Below are 19373 nucleotides of genomic sequence, written 5' to 3'. Positions count from 1 at the left end.
GACTTGTCCTAGGTCACCCGGCAGGATAATATCAATGCCAGGATTAGAACCAGGGAGCTTCTGGTCCTCTTTATGGGCATAGTCCACTCAAAGCCAAGTTAGTCAAACCTCATACTTCAGAGCATGATCTGATACCATTCAGGGGTTAAGAGGAGGTTTGTTCTCCTATACATAGTGCCACACAATTGACTAGATGCATTATATTGTATTGGCTTTTTGCCTTTCTCTGCAGTATTTAATATTGGACTTTGCTGAAGGCAAGATCCCAAACCTCATGGTCTGAGCCAGTTTGGTGAATTTATACACTCAAATGGACAATAACATCGACTCAAGTAATGCTGATATTTTTGCTTTGATGGCTTTGTTTGGATGCATAAATAATGAAAATAAAAAATTACTGCACCTTCTTATCTACATTTGGAGAAGCCACAGGAGATTGTCTGGCTTAAATTCTTATAGTTGAAATGTCACAGGTTCCTTGGATATGTTACATCTCCTCTCTTGGGCCTATAAGAGCCTAACTGTCTTATGCTATTATTGCTGTGCCCAGGCTGCAAGTCTGTGCATGTCATGTAAACCAAGTAGGCATTTAGGACTGTCACAGCAGATAAGGGGAATCAGTCTTTTGAGTGACTGAGGGAGAAGACCAAGAGAGATGTTCATCAAACTAAATCAAATTATTGTTCCTTTTAATGCACCTTCACCTACCGAAACAGTAATAATGTTATATAGCACTGAAGGATCCCAAAGTGTGTTGGATACTGTGTATATCGGGCTCATTTACCTACCACTGAAATGCAGCCAACTTTACCATCGTACACGTTTGCTGCTATGCACAAATATCGCATTTTAAGAGCAGTTTCTCCACCTGAAACTTCATGGAAAATTCAAGGAGGCAAAATGGAATGAGCCCTACTGGAATTTGATCAGAACACAAGGGTTAACACACTACCTCTTGCCAAAAAAAAAAAAAAGTGTCAGGGGGGATAACTTTCAGAGCATGTTTAAAATACTGCACTTGTAGCAGCACAGCAGTGCTGGGACATTCAGTACAGACTTAGAGCTGAATAGTACCACCTACATCTCTTCCTGCAGCATCCTCATTTTTCCTGGACATCTCCCATCCAAGTTCTGATTAGGCTCAGTCCTGCCTAGTATGAGACGTGAGGATTTATTAACATGGCCAGGTTTAAAAGACCTTTAAAATAAAAAGTTCTTGTATTTAAGGAATTGCATAAAGAGTTGACATCACTAAAACTAATCCTTTTCAATGAATGTTTCTTGCAGGTACTTGGCCTGGTTATGGCCAGGTTATATTGGCGAAAGCTTGACGACATATACTGCAGATGGGACACTGTTGATTTCAAGGCACTTGAGGTGATAAACTTCAAAGCAGTGGACTTAACAGGTGCTGGCTGGTGCTTGTGTTTTCCCAGAGAAGGAGGCTACATTCCCGTCAATGTCACAGACGATGACGATGATGAAGTAGTTATTGGTCAAAGTAAAGTGTGAAGAGGTACCGGTATTCTCAACGTGGCAGTTCAGAGCACAGCGCACCTGAAGGTACAGACTAGAGAATGTGTGATGGACCTTAAGTAGAGAAATAACTAGATATCACACCCAATTGTGCTTCATCCTCAAATTCATGGGATATCTTAGCAGGAATTCTAAAATAACTTAATATGGATACATGAGTAAGAATCAACACACCCTGAAGACACACGAAAGCTCCATAGTTTACATGCACTGTCTTGGCAACCCCAAGTATTTGTATATATCTCCTTTTTACAAAATAAATGTAACTTTTTTTTTAATCTTGCTTGTTTCTGATGTGTATTTTGAGCTTTCAGAAACTGTGTGGAATTGGTAGAAAACACTGCAGTTAGCTATGGAAGTATGAGTTTTAATATCCTGAGTTATCACAAAGAAAAGAAGCCCAGTCTGCAAAGAGAATGTCATTATAACTACCGTCTCTTGCAAAGATGTGTTCTGAATGGCCTGTTCTTACCTGCACAATGTTTGATATTATTATCACTATACAATTCTTCATTTCAGCTGTCTCTCTTGACTGCGTAAGGGTCAAATCTTGTGCCCTTCTCCAGAGCAGTGAGAAGCTATGGCCCAGTGGAACTGATGTGGTTCTGATTCTGGAAGAGGTCAGGGGCCAGGAGATTGTTTGGCTTTTTTGGAACTTCAGGCCAAGCTCTGTATCACCCGAGGACCGCAGTACTCTGCTCATGAGAGGTGGTGTTGGCTACTCTAGTAGGTGGCCTTCCTTCTGAGCCATAATGAACCAGCATCCCCCAGCATGTTGCTGCCATCATGAATAGTTTTCAGATGAGCCCTAAAAGTGAGATCTTGACCATCTTTGGTTATCAAGGTTCCCATAGCACTTTTTTGAAAGTTGGTATATATGATAGATAGGTAGTGATCACTTCAATATCCACATTAGATAATTACATTCTCTTTCCTTACATTCTCCTTGTATTTCCAGTGGGACATGTTAGTCTTGTCACTTTACTGTCCTTAGCAGTTGTGTTGCTGTGCTCAGTTACATAGCTGCTGCATTTCAGTGAAGGGTGAGGGGTCCCCCATCTACTTGTATATAAAATCTCTTTGGCGTCAGTCAGGATGGAAGGCACTATCTAAAAGTAAAGAGTTCGCTTTTATGGTCTCTTGGGTAACTGGAACACAGACCCACTTGTCTAGAGGTTCTCCTGTAGCCTGCTTCATTGGAGGATGCCAATAGCTGTCTTGAAAAGGAATTGACTTTTCCAGGAATACGAGTCAGAATGGGGAGCCAAATTTTGGGTTATTGCTGCAAGTATACGTGCTTCTGCTTAGCTAGGAGAGATTCCTGGGGAAATGGCAATATGTAGGGCTCTGAACCCCTCCAGAACATCACTGGTGAACAATTGCTTTAATTCTTATCCTCAGGAAAACAAAAACACCCGCTTCAATGTCTGTGCTTGACCTTATTGCAATGTGATATCAGCTGGTTTTCATATTCATAGATTCCCAGGCCAGAAGGGACCATTGTGATTGTCTCGTCTGACCACCTGAATAACACAAGCTGTAAGATGTCCCTATATTAATTCCAGCTGCAAATCCAATAGCTGTGCTTGAATAAGAAAAATATCCGAACTGGATTTTCAAATTTCCAGTGTTGGAGAATCCACTGCGACCCTTGTTAAGTTGATCTGATTGTAAATTATTCTTTTTGTTTACAAATTTGTTCTTTATTTCTAGTCTGAATTTGTTCAGCTTCAAATGTGATGAAATTATCCATCTTGAAACTGACAAATAGTTTCTGCCATTATTAAATGTATAACTTGGATTGTCGCAGAGTGTAGGACCAGATGGCTCAGGAGTTGGGGGCTCGAAATGGGATGTGGAGCCTTTCATCTTCAGGGTGCTTGTTCACCTCTATTCCCTGTTTTTTGCTAAATGGCATGCTGGAATTTGACACCTATCTGACAGCCTGTGCTCAGAGTAGGTGACTGTTTTTGTAGCTGCAGAGAAAAGCTTCAAAATAAATCAAGTAGAATGTAACACAACGGGTAGGTGCATTATGGAAGGTTTTTCTCCATGCTGAAGTACCCTTTGCTGGCCACTGCAGCAGGTGGGATACCAGACCCGATTTACCCAGTATCTGATCAAGTATGGTAATCCCATGTTTCGAATCAGCTGTAGACAGGAACTCAAGGTAGCCAGGTTATTAGGCCTGTTCCCTTTTAAGTTAATGATAAAACTGCGGGGGCCTGACTTTTCAGAGGTGCTGAGTATCCACTACCTCCATTGACTTCAATGGGACTTGTCAGGTGCACGTTAGAAAACCAAGCCACTTATTGTCTGCAATTGCAGCAGGACTGAGTCCGTTGTAGCTTTCCTAAGAACTTCCAAAGCCGCCTTCCAGGTTTTAGCCCCTACCCCACTCCAGAAAAGATCTTCTTTTAAAAATTCCTTTAGTTTAACCTAAATATCCTCCTCCTATTTTAGTTTCCCTGTTTGAGATCTGAGATTTTTCTTTGCCCTCCTATGAAGGTGTCTGCCTTGTTCAGCTTCTTGACAGATTCCCTGCTTGCTCTGTGCCCTCCCCTACCAAGCTGTCACATCAGGAGGCAGTCATCCACAAGACTGTTTCTTAACATTTTTTTTTTAAACTCTGGCTTCTGAGCCTTATGATGTATAATGCATACAGCGGGGAAGCATAAATCATTTAGCACGTAATTCATCTCTTACTTGATTTATTTATTTTAAGAAACTGTTTCAATGTGTAAGTGTCAAGGTTTCAGGGTAGTCTGTAAAAAAAAAAAAAAAAAAAAAAAAAACCAACCTGGAGGGCAAAAGTACAATAGGAGAGGAGGAGATGGATACAATTTAAACCTTTGTCCTGGAGAAATTAGTATTGGCCCAGACTGCCTGGATCATTCACGCTTCTGCCGCTAGCTCCTCTTCAAAAGTCCTGATTTGGCAGGATGCAACTTCGGTCTGGGATTCTCATCTTCTTTTGGCATGCTAACAATTATACTACACAGGCCTGATCCAGTACCCACTGCAGTCAATTGAAAGACTGGATCTGGCCCCAGGAGGCTTAAACTTCTACCTGTCCTGTCGGAAGGAAGAGCTTTCTTTTTCTTTCTTTCACAAGAACTCAATGCTATTCGTGGAATTCAGTCTATAGGTCAGGAAGAATTTTGCATCTCCAGGACTGTGCGGCCGCCATTCTGGGCAAGTCTGGTTGCTTTTTCTCTCTCAGCTGTGAGGAGTCTGACTGCCAGTTTGGATGTTCCCTGCCCCTAGTGAAAAAAAATGATCCTACCTGTAGAGGGGGTTGGTCCTCTGAGGAAACTGACTCCAATTCCAGATTCAGGGCAGATATTAAACCGCTTTGACACCACAGGCCACTTGCTAGGAGCACGAGAGGCAAACTGTATTTGCATGAAAATGTAATTTAAAAAAATAAATACGTTCTTAAGTGTAATATCTTTCTTTTAACCATGTATGAAGGATGAGATACATAAAAGCATCTGCTTGGTACATATCGCCAGCAATGAAAGCCAAGCCATCCTACAGCCCAGTTAGTGAGGGAGATCAGACTGAGACCCCAGATTTTCAGAAAAGCTCAGCATGGTTGGGTGCACGCTGGGTGCAGAATGACTCTATTGTTTAAGCTGAGCAGCACAGGTGTGGATAACCAGTAGTTGGGCATGGGGCAGTGTTCAATACTCCAGGGAGCACAGTTGGCTCCCTCATTCATTTTGGACACCCTTGCACCGAAGACTTCTGTAGGATTGTGAAGACAATTGCAGAGCACAAGTATTATTACTATTAGGAATTATTAACCAGAATCAGGATTGTGGTTTAACTAATGCAGTAATTAGATAGCAGGGTGTGACGTTCTGTACCTTGGGGGAGCACCCCGTAACCCTCATATTCCTCATTTATATATAATTGTGATCTTGCATATAAATCAGTCCATGTGAGGTATCAGGGGAACGGTTATGATCTGCTGGAAGTCATTTCTCTATCCATATATGTATATCATTAATGCATATAAAGTTATGAGAATTGTATAGTATGGTTGTCACTAAAACATGCTGTAAATTGGGGAATCAGCCAGATATTAGCTCCCCAGAGGCAACAGCAAGGAAAGTAACCAATGCCCAGACGGGGTGTCAAACAACCATCAACAGCCATTATCCAGCAAGGGAGCTACAATTCAATGACTCACCTGCACGAGGCCACACCAGGGGAATTGCTTAACCTTGCCTGGAGACTCAGCAATGCCCCCCAGACATGCCTGGACTTGTGTGTTCCCCAAGCACATGAGACTGAGGGTATAAAACAGAACAGAGCAGGCCCATGCCTTGCCTTTCTCCTTCCCCCACCCATGCTGCAAGCAACAAGGACACTGAGAAGACTTAAGATGAGGGGACTGACCCAGATTTCACCCTTGAAATCTGTGTACTATGAACTGCAATATCCAGTGGGGTGAGAAAAACTGCTTAATCTAGATGTTACCCAGTCTAATAGGTCTACCCAGATGTTACCCAGTCTAATGAGAGTTTAGACTGTGTGCTTATATTTTATTTCTTTTGGTAACTAACTACGACTTTTTGTCTAACACTTATAGTCACTTAAAATCTATCTTTTGTAATCAATACATTTGTTTTACTGTTTATCTTTACCAGTGAGTTTGTATGAAAAGTGGGGCAAATCTGCTCAGGTTTTGCAAAAGCTGGTGTCTGTCCACTTTCCATTGATGAAGTGGTAAAGCAATTAATAAATTTGCACTGCTCATCTGGAGCAGTGCAAGATGGTATATTCCTGAGATACAGTGCTGGGAGCTGGGCGGGATTTGTTTCTGGAGCCTTTCTCTGTGTGATTCATGAGTGTCTCTGGAAGCCTTCATGCAATCTAGCTGGGTGTGGGGCTCCACATGCTGTTATGCTGAGTGATCACAGCACCTGGAGAGGTTTGCTGCTTGTCACTAGCAAAGCACTGTGAGAGGCAGCCCAGGCTGGAGAGAGTTAAGGAGGCACAATGGTCCCACAGTTACAGGCTGCACCCGGGATCCTGTCACATGGGGTTTCAGCTAGGGTGACCAGACAGCAAATGTGAAAAATCGGGACGGGGGTGGGGGGTAATAGGAGCCTATATAAGAAAAAGACCCAAAAATCGGGACTGTCCCTATAAAATCAGGACATCTGGCCACCCCAGTTTCAGCAGAACTGTGCAGATGCGCAGAGATAGAAATGAAGCTCTTTGCTATCATGGAGTGGAACCTGGAGGTCACAGGGTGCTGTGACAGCCACAATATGCATTTACCTACCAAGGTTGGCAAATAAATCACAGTTAACTTATTCTGCAAGCTTCATCTCTTTTTCTGTTCATGGCTTGTCCATGAACAGAGAGGCATCTTCTCATTCAAAAATATCTAACCAATAATTCATCATAATTTGTTTGCATCTCAAACATGATATTCGTTGGCCATATAGGTCATGTGGTATTGTCTCTATTTCCTGAATGGTTGAGCGCAACTCTTCTACACTAGGTCTACACTGCAAGTAAAGGTGTGGTTGTGGTGCAGTAGACATACCTCTATTAGCTTTCATATGGCTAGCGTGGGTAACAATAGCAATGTAGACATGGTGGCATGGGCTAGCAACCCAAGAACTTACCCAGGCACCTACTCTGGTTGCTAGCCTGTGCAGAAACCTGTGCTGCCATGTCTACACTACTATGTCTATAAATGCTAGTTAGTATCAATCTACATCACACATTCCCTTGCAGTGTAGACATATCCTAAGAAGCAGACCTCCAGTGAGAATTCTCAAGGTGATGAAATCAAACTCATTGGAAAAATTCAAACTCTTTTTTGGAAAATGCTGTGCATAATTCATCCAGCTATTCCGACTCAGGGCTGAACACTGCTGTGTCACCATTACTTTGGCATGTTTCTCTGATGAATGGCAAACGTTTCTTTAATATTCCTAAGCAAAAGAAGCAGCTCAATAACTACAGAGGTATAACTGTAGATGTGAGATGTATACTTCATCTGTGAATGTGCCTCGCTCCCATTATTACCCACAGGAGTTATAGTGGATACATAGGTCAGGTGAAACACTTGGCCTTCAGGGTTAACATACAGTATGATAATCGCTAACATTAAATGCAAAAGCTGTAATTTTAGGAGTGAGAATACATTCACAGTGACTGTCTTGACCCCACAAAAGACTGTTGCAAATGCTCCTTTTTAATGATCATATTTTGATGCACCTCTTAATATTAATCAGGAATGATTTTGAAGCCTGGAGCTGGATTTATTAATCTGACCATAAATTGTGTAGTGTAGTAATTGCAGCGTGGGTAGAAAATGTGGGAGGTGTGTTTCATCGGGGCATGTGGCCCCAAGAGTGAAGCTAAAAGTTCCTATGAAAGCAACTAACTAACCATTTTGCCTTCGTTTTTATTAATTGGTTGAGAATCATTCAGATGCATCACGCTACTCTAAAGAACTTTTCCCATTGGTGTTACAAACTATAGAAAGAGGATCTAGTTCACCCACCACTGCTGGGGTGAATTATGCCAATTGGCTAATGGACATGAGCCACACCTGATTCAATTCAAAGTTCTTCCCACTCTGATAGATTAAAAATGACTTGATGGATTTTCTTTAAACTACATAAGTGAATAGAGAAAATTTTTCTTCCGCACTGAGAAGTGACATGAAAAAATTCAGCCCAAAAAAGCAAACGAGAAACAACTGAAAAATAGAGAATTGTAGGGTTGTATATTGCAGTGGTTAGTCAGTCGGGTTAGTAACTCTTCTAAAACTGTGGAGCAAAGGTTAGCCTTGCAGATGGTTTTGGGAATGCCCCAAGCAATCAGGAAATGCAGATGTGCCAGGATTTCCACGCTACGCTGTGTTCTGCTCTCTACGCTAACTTCCCATAGAATATTGAGGCAAGTTCAGTGTCTCGATCCTTCTCTTCAGTGTGCTCAGTGGTTTGGGCCCAGCATCTCTAAAATCTCCCCTAGAGCTCCAGCTTGAAGAGCACGATAACTCTGCTCCTCTGGCAAAATAAAATTTTATCCTATAAGGGTCAGGGTCATCTGTGCAAGAGACACAGATCTTCCTCGAGGGCTGGTCCCAGCCTATGGAATGAACTCCCACCAGAACTGAAGACCGTCACGGACCTTACTCAAAGACCAGGCACATTTCTCTGAAACTGCCTTCCCTCCAAAGCAGTGTGGGATGTTAAACAAACACATCCCTACCAAGACAAACCACTGGACTGCAGGCACAATGAGAGAGAATGAACCACATGTGACAAAAGTTAGTCGCATCATTTAAGGCACTACTGGAAGGCGCTCAGATACTGCAGTGATGAGGGCCAGATAAAAACCTATATAGAATAGAAATGGTATGATGCACTACAGCTGTGATACGAGAGAACACAGCTAGCGGAATTGGGGACATAGTCCAGGGGAAGATGGGAAGGATCGTGGAAAAAAACAGATGATGTCATGTCATTACTTTGAACAGCTGTGCAATAGTCTACAGGGAACGTGGCAAGCCAGGGCTTGTCCTGGGCAGCAGAGACTGACTCACTCCAGGTCGTCTCTGCAGTCTGGTGGTTCAGAATAACATGTCAGCATCTTGAGAAACACTGGGGGAGTCTCCGTGGCCTGTGTATGTATGTTGCACATAGGGAACATAGTATCAGAGGGGTAGCCGTGTTAGTCTGGATCTGTAAAAGCAGCAAAGAGTCCTGTGGCACCTTATAGACTAACAGACGTTTTGGAGCATGAGCTTTCGTGGGTGAATACCCACTTCGTCGGATGCATGTCATCCAACGAAGTGGGTATTCACCCACGAAAGCTCATGCTCCAAAACGTCTGTTAGTCTATAAGGTGCCACAGGACATAGGGAACATAGGGGTGTGCAGACACAGAATAGTTTTAGGCCTATTTTTCATCTACCTTGTCTTTCTCCATCTACATCACACATGTGCTGCAGCGCAGGACGCTGCAGGTTCCTCATCAGGACACCTGCCACTTTTTCCGTTCTATAATGGCTACATGGAACCACATGCAACATCGTATAACTGTGGATGTGAGGGCATACCAGGGCACAACTGACTGTATATCCATTGTATGGCAGGGGGAGGGTTCAGAGTTAGCGACTGTCCTGTGCTTTTTTTCAATGACTGGGCACAGTACAGCCCATAGAATAAAATTGCCATCTCGGCTGTAAGGGCAGGGCAGCGCTATCATTGCCGCATAGTGCATAGTTCATATGATTACTTTTTTATTTTATTAACATTTATCACCAAAGTAGCTCCTGATTCTGAGGATCTAGGAATTAGAATAAACCTGCTGTACTTCAGCCTCCAGTTGTTGGGCCAGATGAGGAAGCACTCGGTGAAATTCTCTGGCCTGTACTGGCTCCTTTTAAGAGGTACCCAGGCCAGTGCATCTGTGAATCATCAGCTCACTCCAACTGGGTTTAAAAGATGTAGCCGCCTCCCCTGAAATGGGGCTCAAACCTCTGCCCTGGTGCTTGCTGCTGGGAAATGGTGTCAGAGGACATTATTGTTGTAGCCCAAAGGGTAGGACTCCCTAGAGACTCAATCCAGAGTCCCAGGAGCTGGCAAACTTCAAATGCAGGATACAAAGCCGGCACCTGGGCCCTCGGAGGGGAGAAACTGGGAGAATGAGGGTTGCCTGCTGCTGGGTCCAGTCAGGAAAAGGAGAGGTGAGAGCTGCCAGAGACTGCGGGACAAAGGAAGGTGTTGGAAGAAAGCTGTATGTGGTTCCTGGAGGAATGCTGAAGGCAGGAGAGCAGCAAGAGTGGTTTGCTGGCTGGCTTGTGTGCCCAAGTGAGAGTCAGGGTCAGAGAAGGCTGAAGGCCAGAGAGCAGCAGAGGGTGTTGCCTACTGATGTCTAAGCCGGAGAGCTGAAGCTGAGGGCAGGGGAACAGTGGAGGGGCTTATCCACTGATGTTTCAGCACTGGAGCCAGGGGGTAGGGTAGGAGGTATGAGGGGTCCTCCCAGGTCAGGATGATATCCCAGCAGCGTGGAGGTTCCCACTGGGAAGAGCAAGGTAGCACTTCAGCTGGGTGGCTGTCCTGGCTGAGGACAGAAGAAGTCTAACAAGGAGACCAGAGTATGGTGAGGATGCACTCCCAGCAGAGAGCTCAGGGGGTGGGTTTCCTGATGGGAAGAGCAGGGTTTTAAGGACTATGTACAGTGGAGGAAAGGGATATGTTTGAGATTTTTGTTGGAGAATATTTCAACTATGTTTTGGTAACAACCCAGCCCAAAGAAGGGTATTATTATACAAGAGAGCCTGAAATTGAGTTATTGGGGACTCTGAAAGTGGGAAACTGAGGTAGATGCACCTGTCATGCCACGGTCTGCCACAGGAGGGCACTCCAGGCAGAGGTATAGATATTGATTTCAAAGGCCCAAAGAGTTGAAGGTGTTTATAAACTCTCTCACTGGCCAACATTAAACAGTGAAAGGTTTTGAGGTTATTTTTAAACAGAGCATTTGGTTTTATTCAGTTCCTTGGCAAACACCCAAAAGCATTTATTTAAATTGAAAGTTTATTGATTAAACACAAGAAAGAACATGACATTAAAACAGGCCTTTTTATTGAAACAGAGGTTGAGTGATGATGCAAAACAAACTTAGTTAGACCCTATTAAAGTCTTTCTCCTTTTGGAGTCAAAATATTAGTCTCTTTATTTTCAGAGCAACCTTTCTTTGATGAAGAAAAGAAGGTTAATTTTACTCTCAGGCCTGATGTGAAGGGCATTCACTCATCCTGTTCTTATCAAACACACAGACACAAGGTGGAGGAGAGACGGGATAGAAAAGATGAGTGAATTACGGCTTTTGTTGATATTTTTGGAACACTGGACTGCTGATTAGTTACAAGTGGATGCTTTGGCTGGTAAGTCAACCACAACAACCAGGGCACTGGAGCTGTGCTCTGGCTCCACTCCAGCTCCAGGCAAAAACCTGCAGCTCCACTGCTCCGGAGCTGCTCCACTCTCCAGCTCCAGGCTCCGCTCCAAAGTCCTGACAACAACTGCTGCTTGGACCCTGGTTAGTTGCAATCTGGTTGGGGCTGGGATCTAGTTGGATCCTTTCTCTTCAGACAGAGCAGGTTTGGATGGATGCAATATGATTGACTTCAGGATTCAATGAAAAGGCAAGAAAAAGCATAGGAGGAAAGAACCAGAAAATAACCTCAACAGGAGAAGGGAATACAATGCAGGATCTTGTATGCCTTTGCAGTGCTGGTAATTAAATATCCCCATTGGTGGGCTGACGACCGGATGTCATGATAATGTGATGACTTTCAACACTCACAGGTGAAAACAAATTTCCTTTAACAAGAGCAAGGCCAGCCGGTCCTTTTGATGGGTCGAGATAGGGTGACCAGACAGCAAATGTGAAAAATCGGGATAGGGTTGGGGGGTAATAGGAGCCTATCTAAGAAAAAGACCCAAAAATCGGGACTGTCCCTATAAAATTGGGACATCTGGTCACCTTAAGTCGAGATGAGTTGCAGGGCCAGCCAGTCGGGGGATGAGCTGGGATGCCAGGTGGGATGGGAGATGTGAGGGAGAGCTGAACTGAACTGATCTTTTTTTCCACAGTGGAAAGGGGAAAAGTGGGCAGCATAGTTCATCCCCCTCATTATTTTCCTCCACTAGTTAGTAATATCCATCACACCAATTTTGGTCTATTAGCTTCTGGTTCCACATCTTCTGTTTTCACCAAGCATAATCTTAACAGTCATTGGATTATATCAACGTGGCCTTTTTGGTTTAGACCAGCGGTTCTCAAACTTCATTGCACCACGACCCCCTTCTGATGATAAAAATTACTACATGACCCCAGGAGGGGGACTGAAGACTGAGCCTGCCCAAGTTCCGCCACCCCAGGCAGGGGGAGGGGGAGAAGGGCCAAAGCTGAAGCCCAAGGGCTTCTGCCCTGGATGGGAGGCCTGTAACCTTAGCCCCAGGCGCTGGGGCTGGGGCTGGGGCTGGGGCTTCAGCCTTGGGCCCCAGCAAATCTAACACCAGCCTTGGTGACCCCATTAAAATGGGGTTGCGACCCACTTGGGGGTCCTGACCCACAGTTTGAGGACCCCTGGTTTAGGAACAGGATGAGTGAATGCCCTTCACATCAGGCCTGAGAGTAAAAATAATGTCCTCCAGCTTCTTTGTCTGGTTCACTTGCATTTGTTACGACATTCAACATCGTAAAGAACTTGACCTATTTTTCATGGTTATTGTAACATCTTATGGCACATTCACATGCTTTTTACATTTGAGCCCACAATAGGGGTACACTTTTTAGGCCCAATAGTCACATCAGTCTTTCTCCCTACCTCCCATAACAGGGAGTATCCCTTTAAATGGTTTGTGAGCTCTCTAATGGCACTCACTGGGTTCTGTGTTGTAGAAGCTGCCGGAAACCAGTCAGAGCAGCAGCATGTATGTAGCGACACCTTGCTCGTTAGGGTGTCATTAGTAAACACGGTTTTTTGGGACCCAGCTGTGCACCTGAAGTTTTGTCATATTGTAGATTGTTGGGTAAATAGTAGAAGACACAATAGCTGTGCAATGCAGGAGGCCAGACTAGATGATCACAATGGGTTGTCCTGGCTTTAGTCTAAGAAATCCATTTCTTCTTGCTATTCCAATGTGCCTATGCACCTGCAATTTCCTGCCTGGTCTCTGCTAAGCACCTTCACCACACTGTTCGCCTGCTGGCTCTTTTTAGCCTTTCTTCTGTGCTCCAGCAAGTATGCGTATCCTTTCGCATTCAAAGAGCCACAGCTCTCTTTCCCATTTTCTGCATATCCGTAAACATGCGCTCTGGTCTCGGTAGGATTCAGTTATGATCATGTAATTAGAAAGTCTTGGAAGCAATTGCTGCTAGTGATGATTTTACATAAAGACTGGCATTTAAATTGGTCTCTTCTTCGTCTTCTCCAAAAGAATTGGAGCAGCTGTGTTTACTCTTCTGCTGAAGACCGCATTAAGAAAATATTTGGATATGTGCTTGGAACAGTGAATTACTCCAACAATGTACAGTAATGGTTAATTAGTTCTCAGTTTATTCACATGGAGTCCATGTGAGCTCTTCTTTTCCTACCACTCAAGCCCTCTAGAATAGGCTTTTTTTTCCCCTTAAAATTTCTCATTCATGCAGGTCCCCCAATGATGGGAGCACCGGTGTTAATAGGACTAGAGGTAAGTGCCAGTATTTTAATCACCATGTCATCTCACCTTGCTTCAAGCAGTGCCAGATAACACAGTAGATCAAGCACTGCAGCCTTTGGCCAGCAGCCATATCTACACTAGTGCTGTCACTGTGTTACTGCTGGTGGAAAAGTTTAAAGAGAAAAGTCTAATGGATGCATGATCTTGAGGTGATGCATTAATTAATGCAACTGGTGTTCTGAGTTTAGCCAAAATCTGGGTATGCACAGCAAGCTGAGAGCTGTGTTAGAAGCAAGCTGATTTCTAAACCACTTGCACCAGGTGTTTTGATCTCTACTGCTTCGGAATCTTCTTTCCTGGTTTAAGTAAAATTAGCTGTTGAATGTACGTTCTGACATGCACAACTTTTAGGACTACCGATTAGATTCAAACCAATGGCTCAGCGAGATGAAAGGCTCCATCTCTCTACATCAGCTCCTTAAATAACTAGTCTACCCCTGTGATTTAATGGCATTACTTCCCAGTAAAACCTACCACATTACCATATGTGTATGCAATATTTTTGCCTCCAACTTCATCTTTTGTTGACTCCTGTGTAAGCTTTATCTAACTGGATTCAACGAGGAGTGTCCACTAGAAGGGATTCAGTCACTTTAACTCACTCCTCGACCTCTGTTTAGCATTAGCACTGCAATAAGAACAATATTGCTGTAAAGCATATGGTGTCTGCAGTTGAGGCAGCCTCATAGCCTAGAGAATCGATGTGTTTTGCTGCATTTTTAAGGTATTTTCATCATGTTCCATTCACTCTGTTGAACATTCTGAGATTTACCGCCAAGGCCCATAAAGGCTGTCTGACCTCTAGGGAATGAAATGCAGTCAGCAGGCTTGTAATGCATTGTGTTGCTTCTCAGAATTCACCACTGAATCTAATCTTCCCTTGCTCAGAAGACCGTGGATTAACTACTAATCTCAGGTTTATTTGGAATCCAGACCAAGGGGAAACAATCCATTAATCTAGACTACTTTAAAAAGAAAGATCCAAGAGAGATCACCTTGTCAATCCAATTATTCTGCTTCTTATGTGACTTACAAAATTCAGATCCTTATCAGAAGCTGATTGGACAAAGCTGGGATAGAGATCTCACTTGTTCTGTGGTATTACATTGCTTTACTTTCTGGTATTAGACAAGTAGGAAACACAGACACACTTGAAAGAGAAGCATATACATTAGCTGAATTTAAAAGAACATCTAAAAATCCATTGATGAGCGCTGGTTTGTATGAAGGAATCTTATTGTTCTGTCTTTCTGTAATTAGATATATAAAGGAGCAAAAAGAGATGAAAGATAGGCCTCAGATTAAAAAGGGATTTTAGCTTTAGCAATAGTCACCCACTGTTAGGATAATACATGTGAATATGCTGTACATAAACATCTCATGCTAGCATGTCTCATTTTGCTGATGCAGGTAAACCTCAGTTTTACAAAACTCTGTTAACCCCAAAATGCCTTTGTGTCCCTATCTTGCCTGCAGGCTATTGCATGGGTCCAGCAATACAATGGTAAGGATTTTTTAAAAAGCTTTGGAAAACACACTCACATGCAGTTTCAGGGATCTAGCCAATCGTGATTTAATGGAGTACAGGAATAAACTGCCCTGTGGACAAGTTATCCCATAGCTGTCGCCTGCGAGGTTTATTGCACCTTCTTCTAAAGCAGCTGGTACTGGCCACTGTTGGAGCCAAGATAGTGGGCTGATCCAGTAAATGGACCACTGTTCAGATCCAGTGTTTCAATTCCTAGTCTCCCTCCCAAATCCAGATGTTACAGTGTCCACTGGACTTTTGCATAACCAAGGCTTTTGCCTGAATTATCAGGATTCATAAATACACACAATGGTTTGAATAGTCTGTCGAGTGGCAGGAAAGGATGCAATGAGGTCATTCAGGACCTGATGCAAAGGCCATCAAAACCAATAGAAAGATTTCCATTGGTTTCAATAGGTTTTGAATCAGGCTCTTTGTGGGGTGGATTTTAGAGACAGGAGGCTGAGTCCTCAAGAGTCTATAGCACCAGAACATCGCTCTAACAGAGAGATGCTTAGTATTTCAGTAATGGCACCCATCAGTGTTAGCGATGTCACTTCACCTTGCTGCTCACCGATGTGTTTAGCAGTGGGAATGTTCTCGCTCATTACAAGCAGCTGCTGTTCAGTGAGTCTTAGCAGATAATCCTTGTGTGAAAAAATCATTTCCCTGTTGCACCTGTGAGTCAAGAGAGACTACTTGGTGTAAACACTGCGCGTGATGAGACAAATGTGTCTGGTATGTTTCTCTTTCACAAACGCTTTCAGGTGGCAGCAGCCTGGAAAAGGTGGGGGTTTGTAAAATCTTTTTCAATTATTCCCTTTATTTTAGCTGTATTGTGCTGCCAGATTTGACCCTTGAGCTGGGTAAGGGATGACACCTGCAGCCATAAGGTTACAAGTATTGTCTTCAGTGCCCTGGCTGGGTTCCAGTCTGGTTAATAACATTGCCAAAAATTCTGTACTATAACAGTGGCAGAGCTGGGGCTGTAGCCCATGCAACAGCCTCTGATCTAGCCCCACACTTAGAGGAAGGATGGTCCAGTGGTTAAAGAACTAATCAAGGATCTGGGTTCAAGTCCCAGCTCTATCACCGACTCCCTGGGTGAACTTAGGCAAGCCACTTGGCCTCTGTGTGCCTCAGTTCCCCATCTGTACATTGGGATAACGGTGCCGTCCTGCCTCTCAGCGGTGTTGTGAGGATAAATATATTAAAGCCTGTGAGCTGCTCAGATACTACGGCAGCGGGGACTATATAAGTACCCTAGATACACAGACTGCCTCCTAAAATCATGTGTACCCCACACCAAGTGAGAGTGGGTCTCCCTCTTCATAGAATCATAGAATATGAGGGTTGGAAGGGACCTCAGGAGATCATCTAGTCCAATCCCCTGCTCGAAGCAGGACCAATCCCCAACTAAATCATCCCAGCCAGGGCTTTGTCAAGCCTGACCTTAAAAACCTCTAAGGAAGGAGATTCCATTACCCTAGGTAACCTATTTCAGTGCTTCACCACCCTCCTAGTGAAAAAGTTTTTCCTAATATCCAACCTAACCCTCCCCCACTGCAACTTGAGACCATTGCTCCTTGTTCTGTCATCAGGTACCACTGAGAACAGTCTAGATCCATCCTCTTTGGAACCCCCTTTAAGGTAGTTGAAAGCAGCTATCAAATCCCCCCTCATTCTTCTCTTCTCCAGACTAAAGAATCCCAGTCCCCTCAGCCTCTCCTCATAAGTCATGTGCTCTAGCCCCCTAATCATTTTTGTTGCCCTCCACTGGACTCTTTCCAATTTTTCCACATCCTTCTTGCAGTGAGGGGCCCAAAACTGGACACAGTACTCCAGATGAGGCCTCACCAATGCCGAACAGAGGGGAATGATCACGTCCCTCGATCTGCTAGCAATGCCACTACTTATACAGCCCAAAATGCCGTTAGCCTTCTTGGCAACTAGGGCACAATGTTGACTCATATCCAGCTTCTCGTCCACTGTAACCCCTAGGTCCTTTTCTGCAGAACTGCTTCCTAGCCATTCGGTCTCTAGTCTGTAGCAGTGCATGGGATTCTTCCATCTCTGCACTTGTCCTTGTTGAACCTCATCAGATTTCTTTTGACCCAATTCTCTAATTTGTTTAGGTCCCTCTGTATCCTATCCCTACCCTCCAGTGTATCGACCACTCCTCCCAGTTTAGTGTCATCCGCAAACTTGCCAAGGGTGCAAGCCACGTCATCCTCCAGATCATTAATGAAGATATTGAACAAAACCGGCCCCAGGACTGACCCTTGGGACACTCCGCTTGATACCGGCTGCCAACTAGACATGGAGCCGTTGATCACTACCTGTTGAGCCCGACGATCTAGCCAGCCTTCTGTCCACCTTATAGTTCATTCATCCAGCCCATACTTCTTTAACTTGCTGGCAAGAATACTGTGGGAGACCGTATCAAAAGCTTTGCTAAAGTCCACTGCTTTCCCCTCATCCACAGAGCCAGTTATCTCATCATAGAAGGCAATTCGGTTAGTCAGGCATGACTTGCCCTTGGTGGATCCATGCTGACTGCTCCTGATCACTTTCCTCTCCTCTAAGTGCTTCAAAATTGATTCCTTGAGGACCTGCTCCATGATTTTTCCAGGGACTGAGGTGAGGCTGACTGGCCTGTAGTTCCCTGGAACCCCAGTTATCCGGGACCTCCCTTGATCGCCAGGAGTTTTCAAAGACAATGGCCAATGGTTCTGCAATCACATCCACCAGCTCCTTTAGCACCTTCGGATGCAGTGCATCTGGCCCCGTTGTCTTGTGCTCGTCCAGCTTTTCTAAATAGTACTGAACCACTTCTTTCTCCACAGAGGGCTGGTCAACTCCTCCCCATACTGTGCTACTCTTCTATTAATGGCTGGTCACTGAAGGTCTTGGGTTCAAAACCCATTTTCCACCCAACATGGCACAACACTGGGGTTTGAACCCAGAACCTTCAGCACTAAATGTATGAGCCTCTCTCCTTTACAGAACCCAGATGAGACTCATAAACCTCCAATGCGGACCAGCCATTAGATTGGGGACATGCACTTTTAGGGTGAGTTACGCATGCCCTCTGTTGAGGACAGCAGTCTCTGGAAGCAGAGGGTGTACTATAGCGAAGGGTAAACTGAACAACAGAAAGCTGAGGGGACTCAGGTGGAATTTGTGGTGGAAAACAGTACCAAGTTATGTAAAGGAAGAGGATGGAGAGGAGCCTGTACCCACAATTGCTTCTGCAGGGGGGAAAAACACAATGTTTGAGAGGGCAGAAAGAGCAGTCCAAGGAAATATTGGCGAGCTAAAGGGCAGGCAGGAAACAATTATGACATTTTCACTCAGCAAGGCTTGGGAAAGGTTAGAACATTCATCACAGGATCTTTCAAATTAGCCCGGCGTGGGCCGGGAATAACAATTGCAGGATGACTAACAAAGGCTGCAACTTTCTGGAGTGTTCATTTTTGCATTTGGATAAGCAGTCAACAATAGCAGAAGTGTTCTGAATGGAGACCAAGCCAGCTATGGCCCTAAGGATGGAGATGGCTGGTGGTAGGCACCTTACACAGGGGAATCTTCATGTAGAGAAGTCTCTTATTTCTTTTCATTACCCCCCCACCCCTTCACTTCACCCTAAGTGGGGGAGGCTTTGCTATAATTAGGAACGCTAGCATGGTCTAGTGATTATAATACAGAACATGAAGTCAGGATTTCTGTTCCCAGTTCCACTGCTGATTCAATGGTACCGCTTAACCTCTCTGCAGCCCTAGCTATTTAACAGGTATGTTGTGCTTCACTTGCTTCAGAGTGAGTTTATGAGGCTTAAGTATTGAGGGTGACATCCTGGCCCCAGTGGGAGGTTTGCCATTGACTTCAAAGAGGCTAGGATTTCATCCTGAATGTTCGCAGAAACTCCAATGGAGCTGCTGCTGCATACATAGATAAAGTCATTCCAGTGAAATCCAGCCATCCGAGACCTTCATTCTGCATCGCTGTGAACAAAGTATCACAATAAGTAA

At 44.2% G+C, this 19373-nt stretch overlaps 1 protein-coding gene across 9 annotated transcripts in view; it reads left to right on the top strand.

Moving 5' to 3' along the window:
* The window catches only part of LOC120397400 (tetraspanin-15-like), a 248840-nt gene extending 247026 nt beyond the window's left edge, over positions 1-1814 (top strand). For all 9 annotated transcript variants that reach the window (XM_039523167.1, XM_039523165.1, XM_039523170.1 and 6 more), the window contains one exon: positions 1288-1814. In XM_039523167.1, coding sequence (XP_039379101.1) covers positions 1288-1512 — 225 coding nt within the window. In that variant the 3' untranslated portion in view covers positions 1513-1814. The remainder of the gene's footprint in view (positions 1-1287) is intronic.
* The last annotated feature ends 17559 nt before the right edge of the window (positions 1815-19373 follow it).

The sequence above is a fragment of the Mauremys reevesii genome, linkage group 2, assembly GCF_016161935.1.
Source record: "Mauremys reevesii isolate NIE-2019 linkage group 2, ASM1616193v1, whole genome shotgun sequence".
Classification (NCBI taxonomy): Eukaryota; Metazoa; Chordata; order Testudines; family Geoemydidae; genus Mauremys; species Mauremys reevesii.
This window is presented reverse-complemented; position numbering and strand designations above follow the sequence as displayed.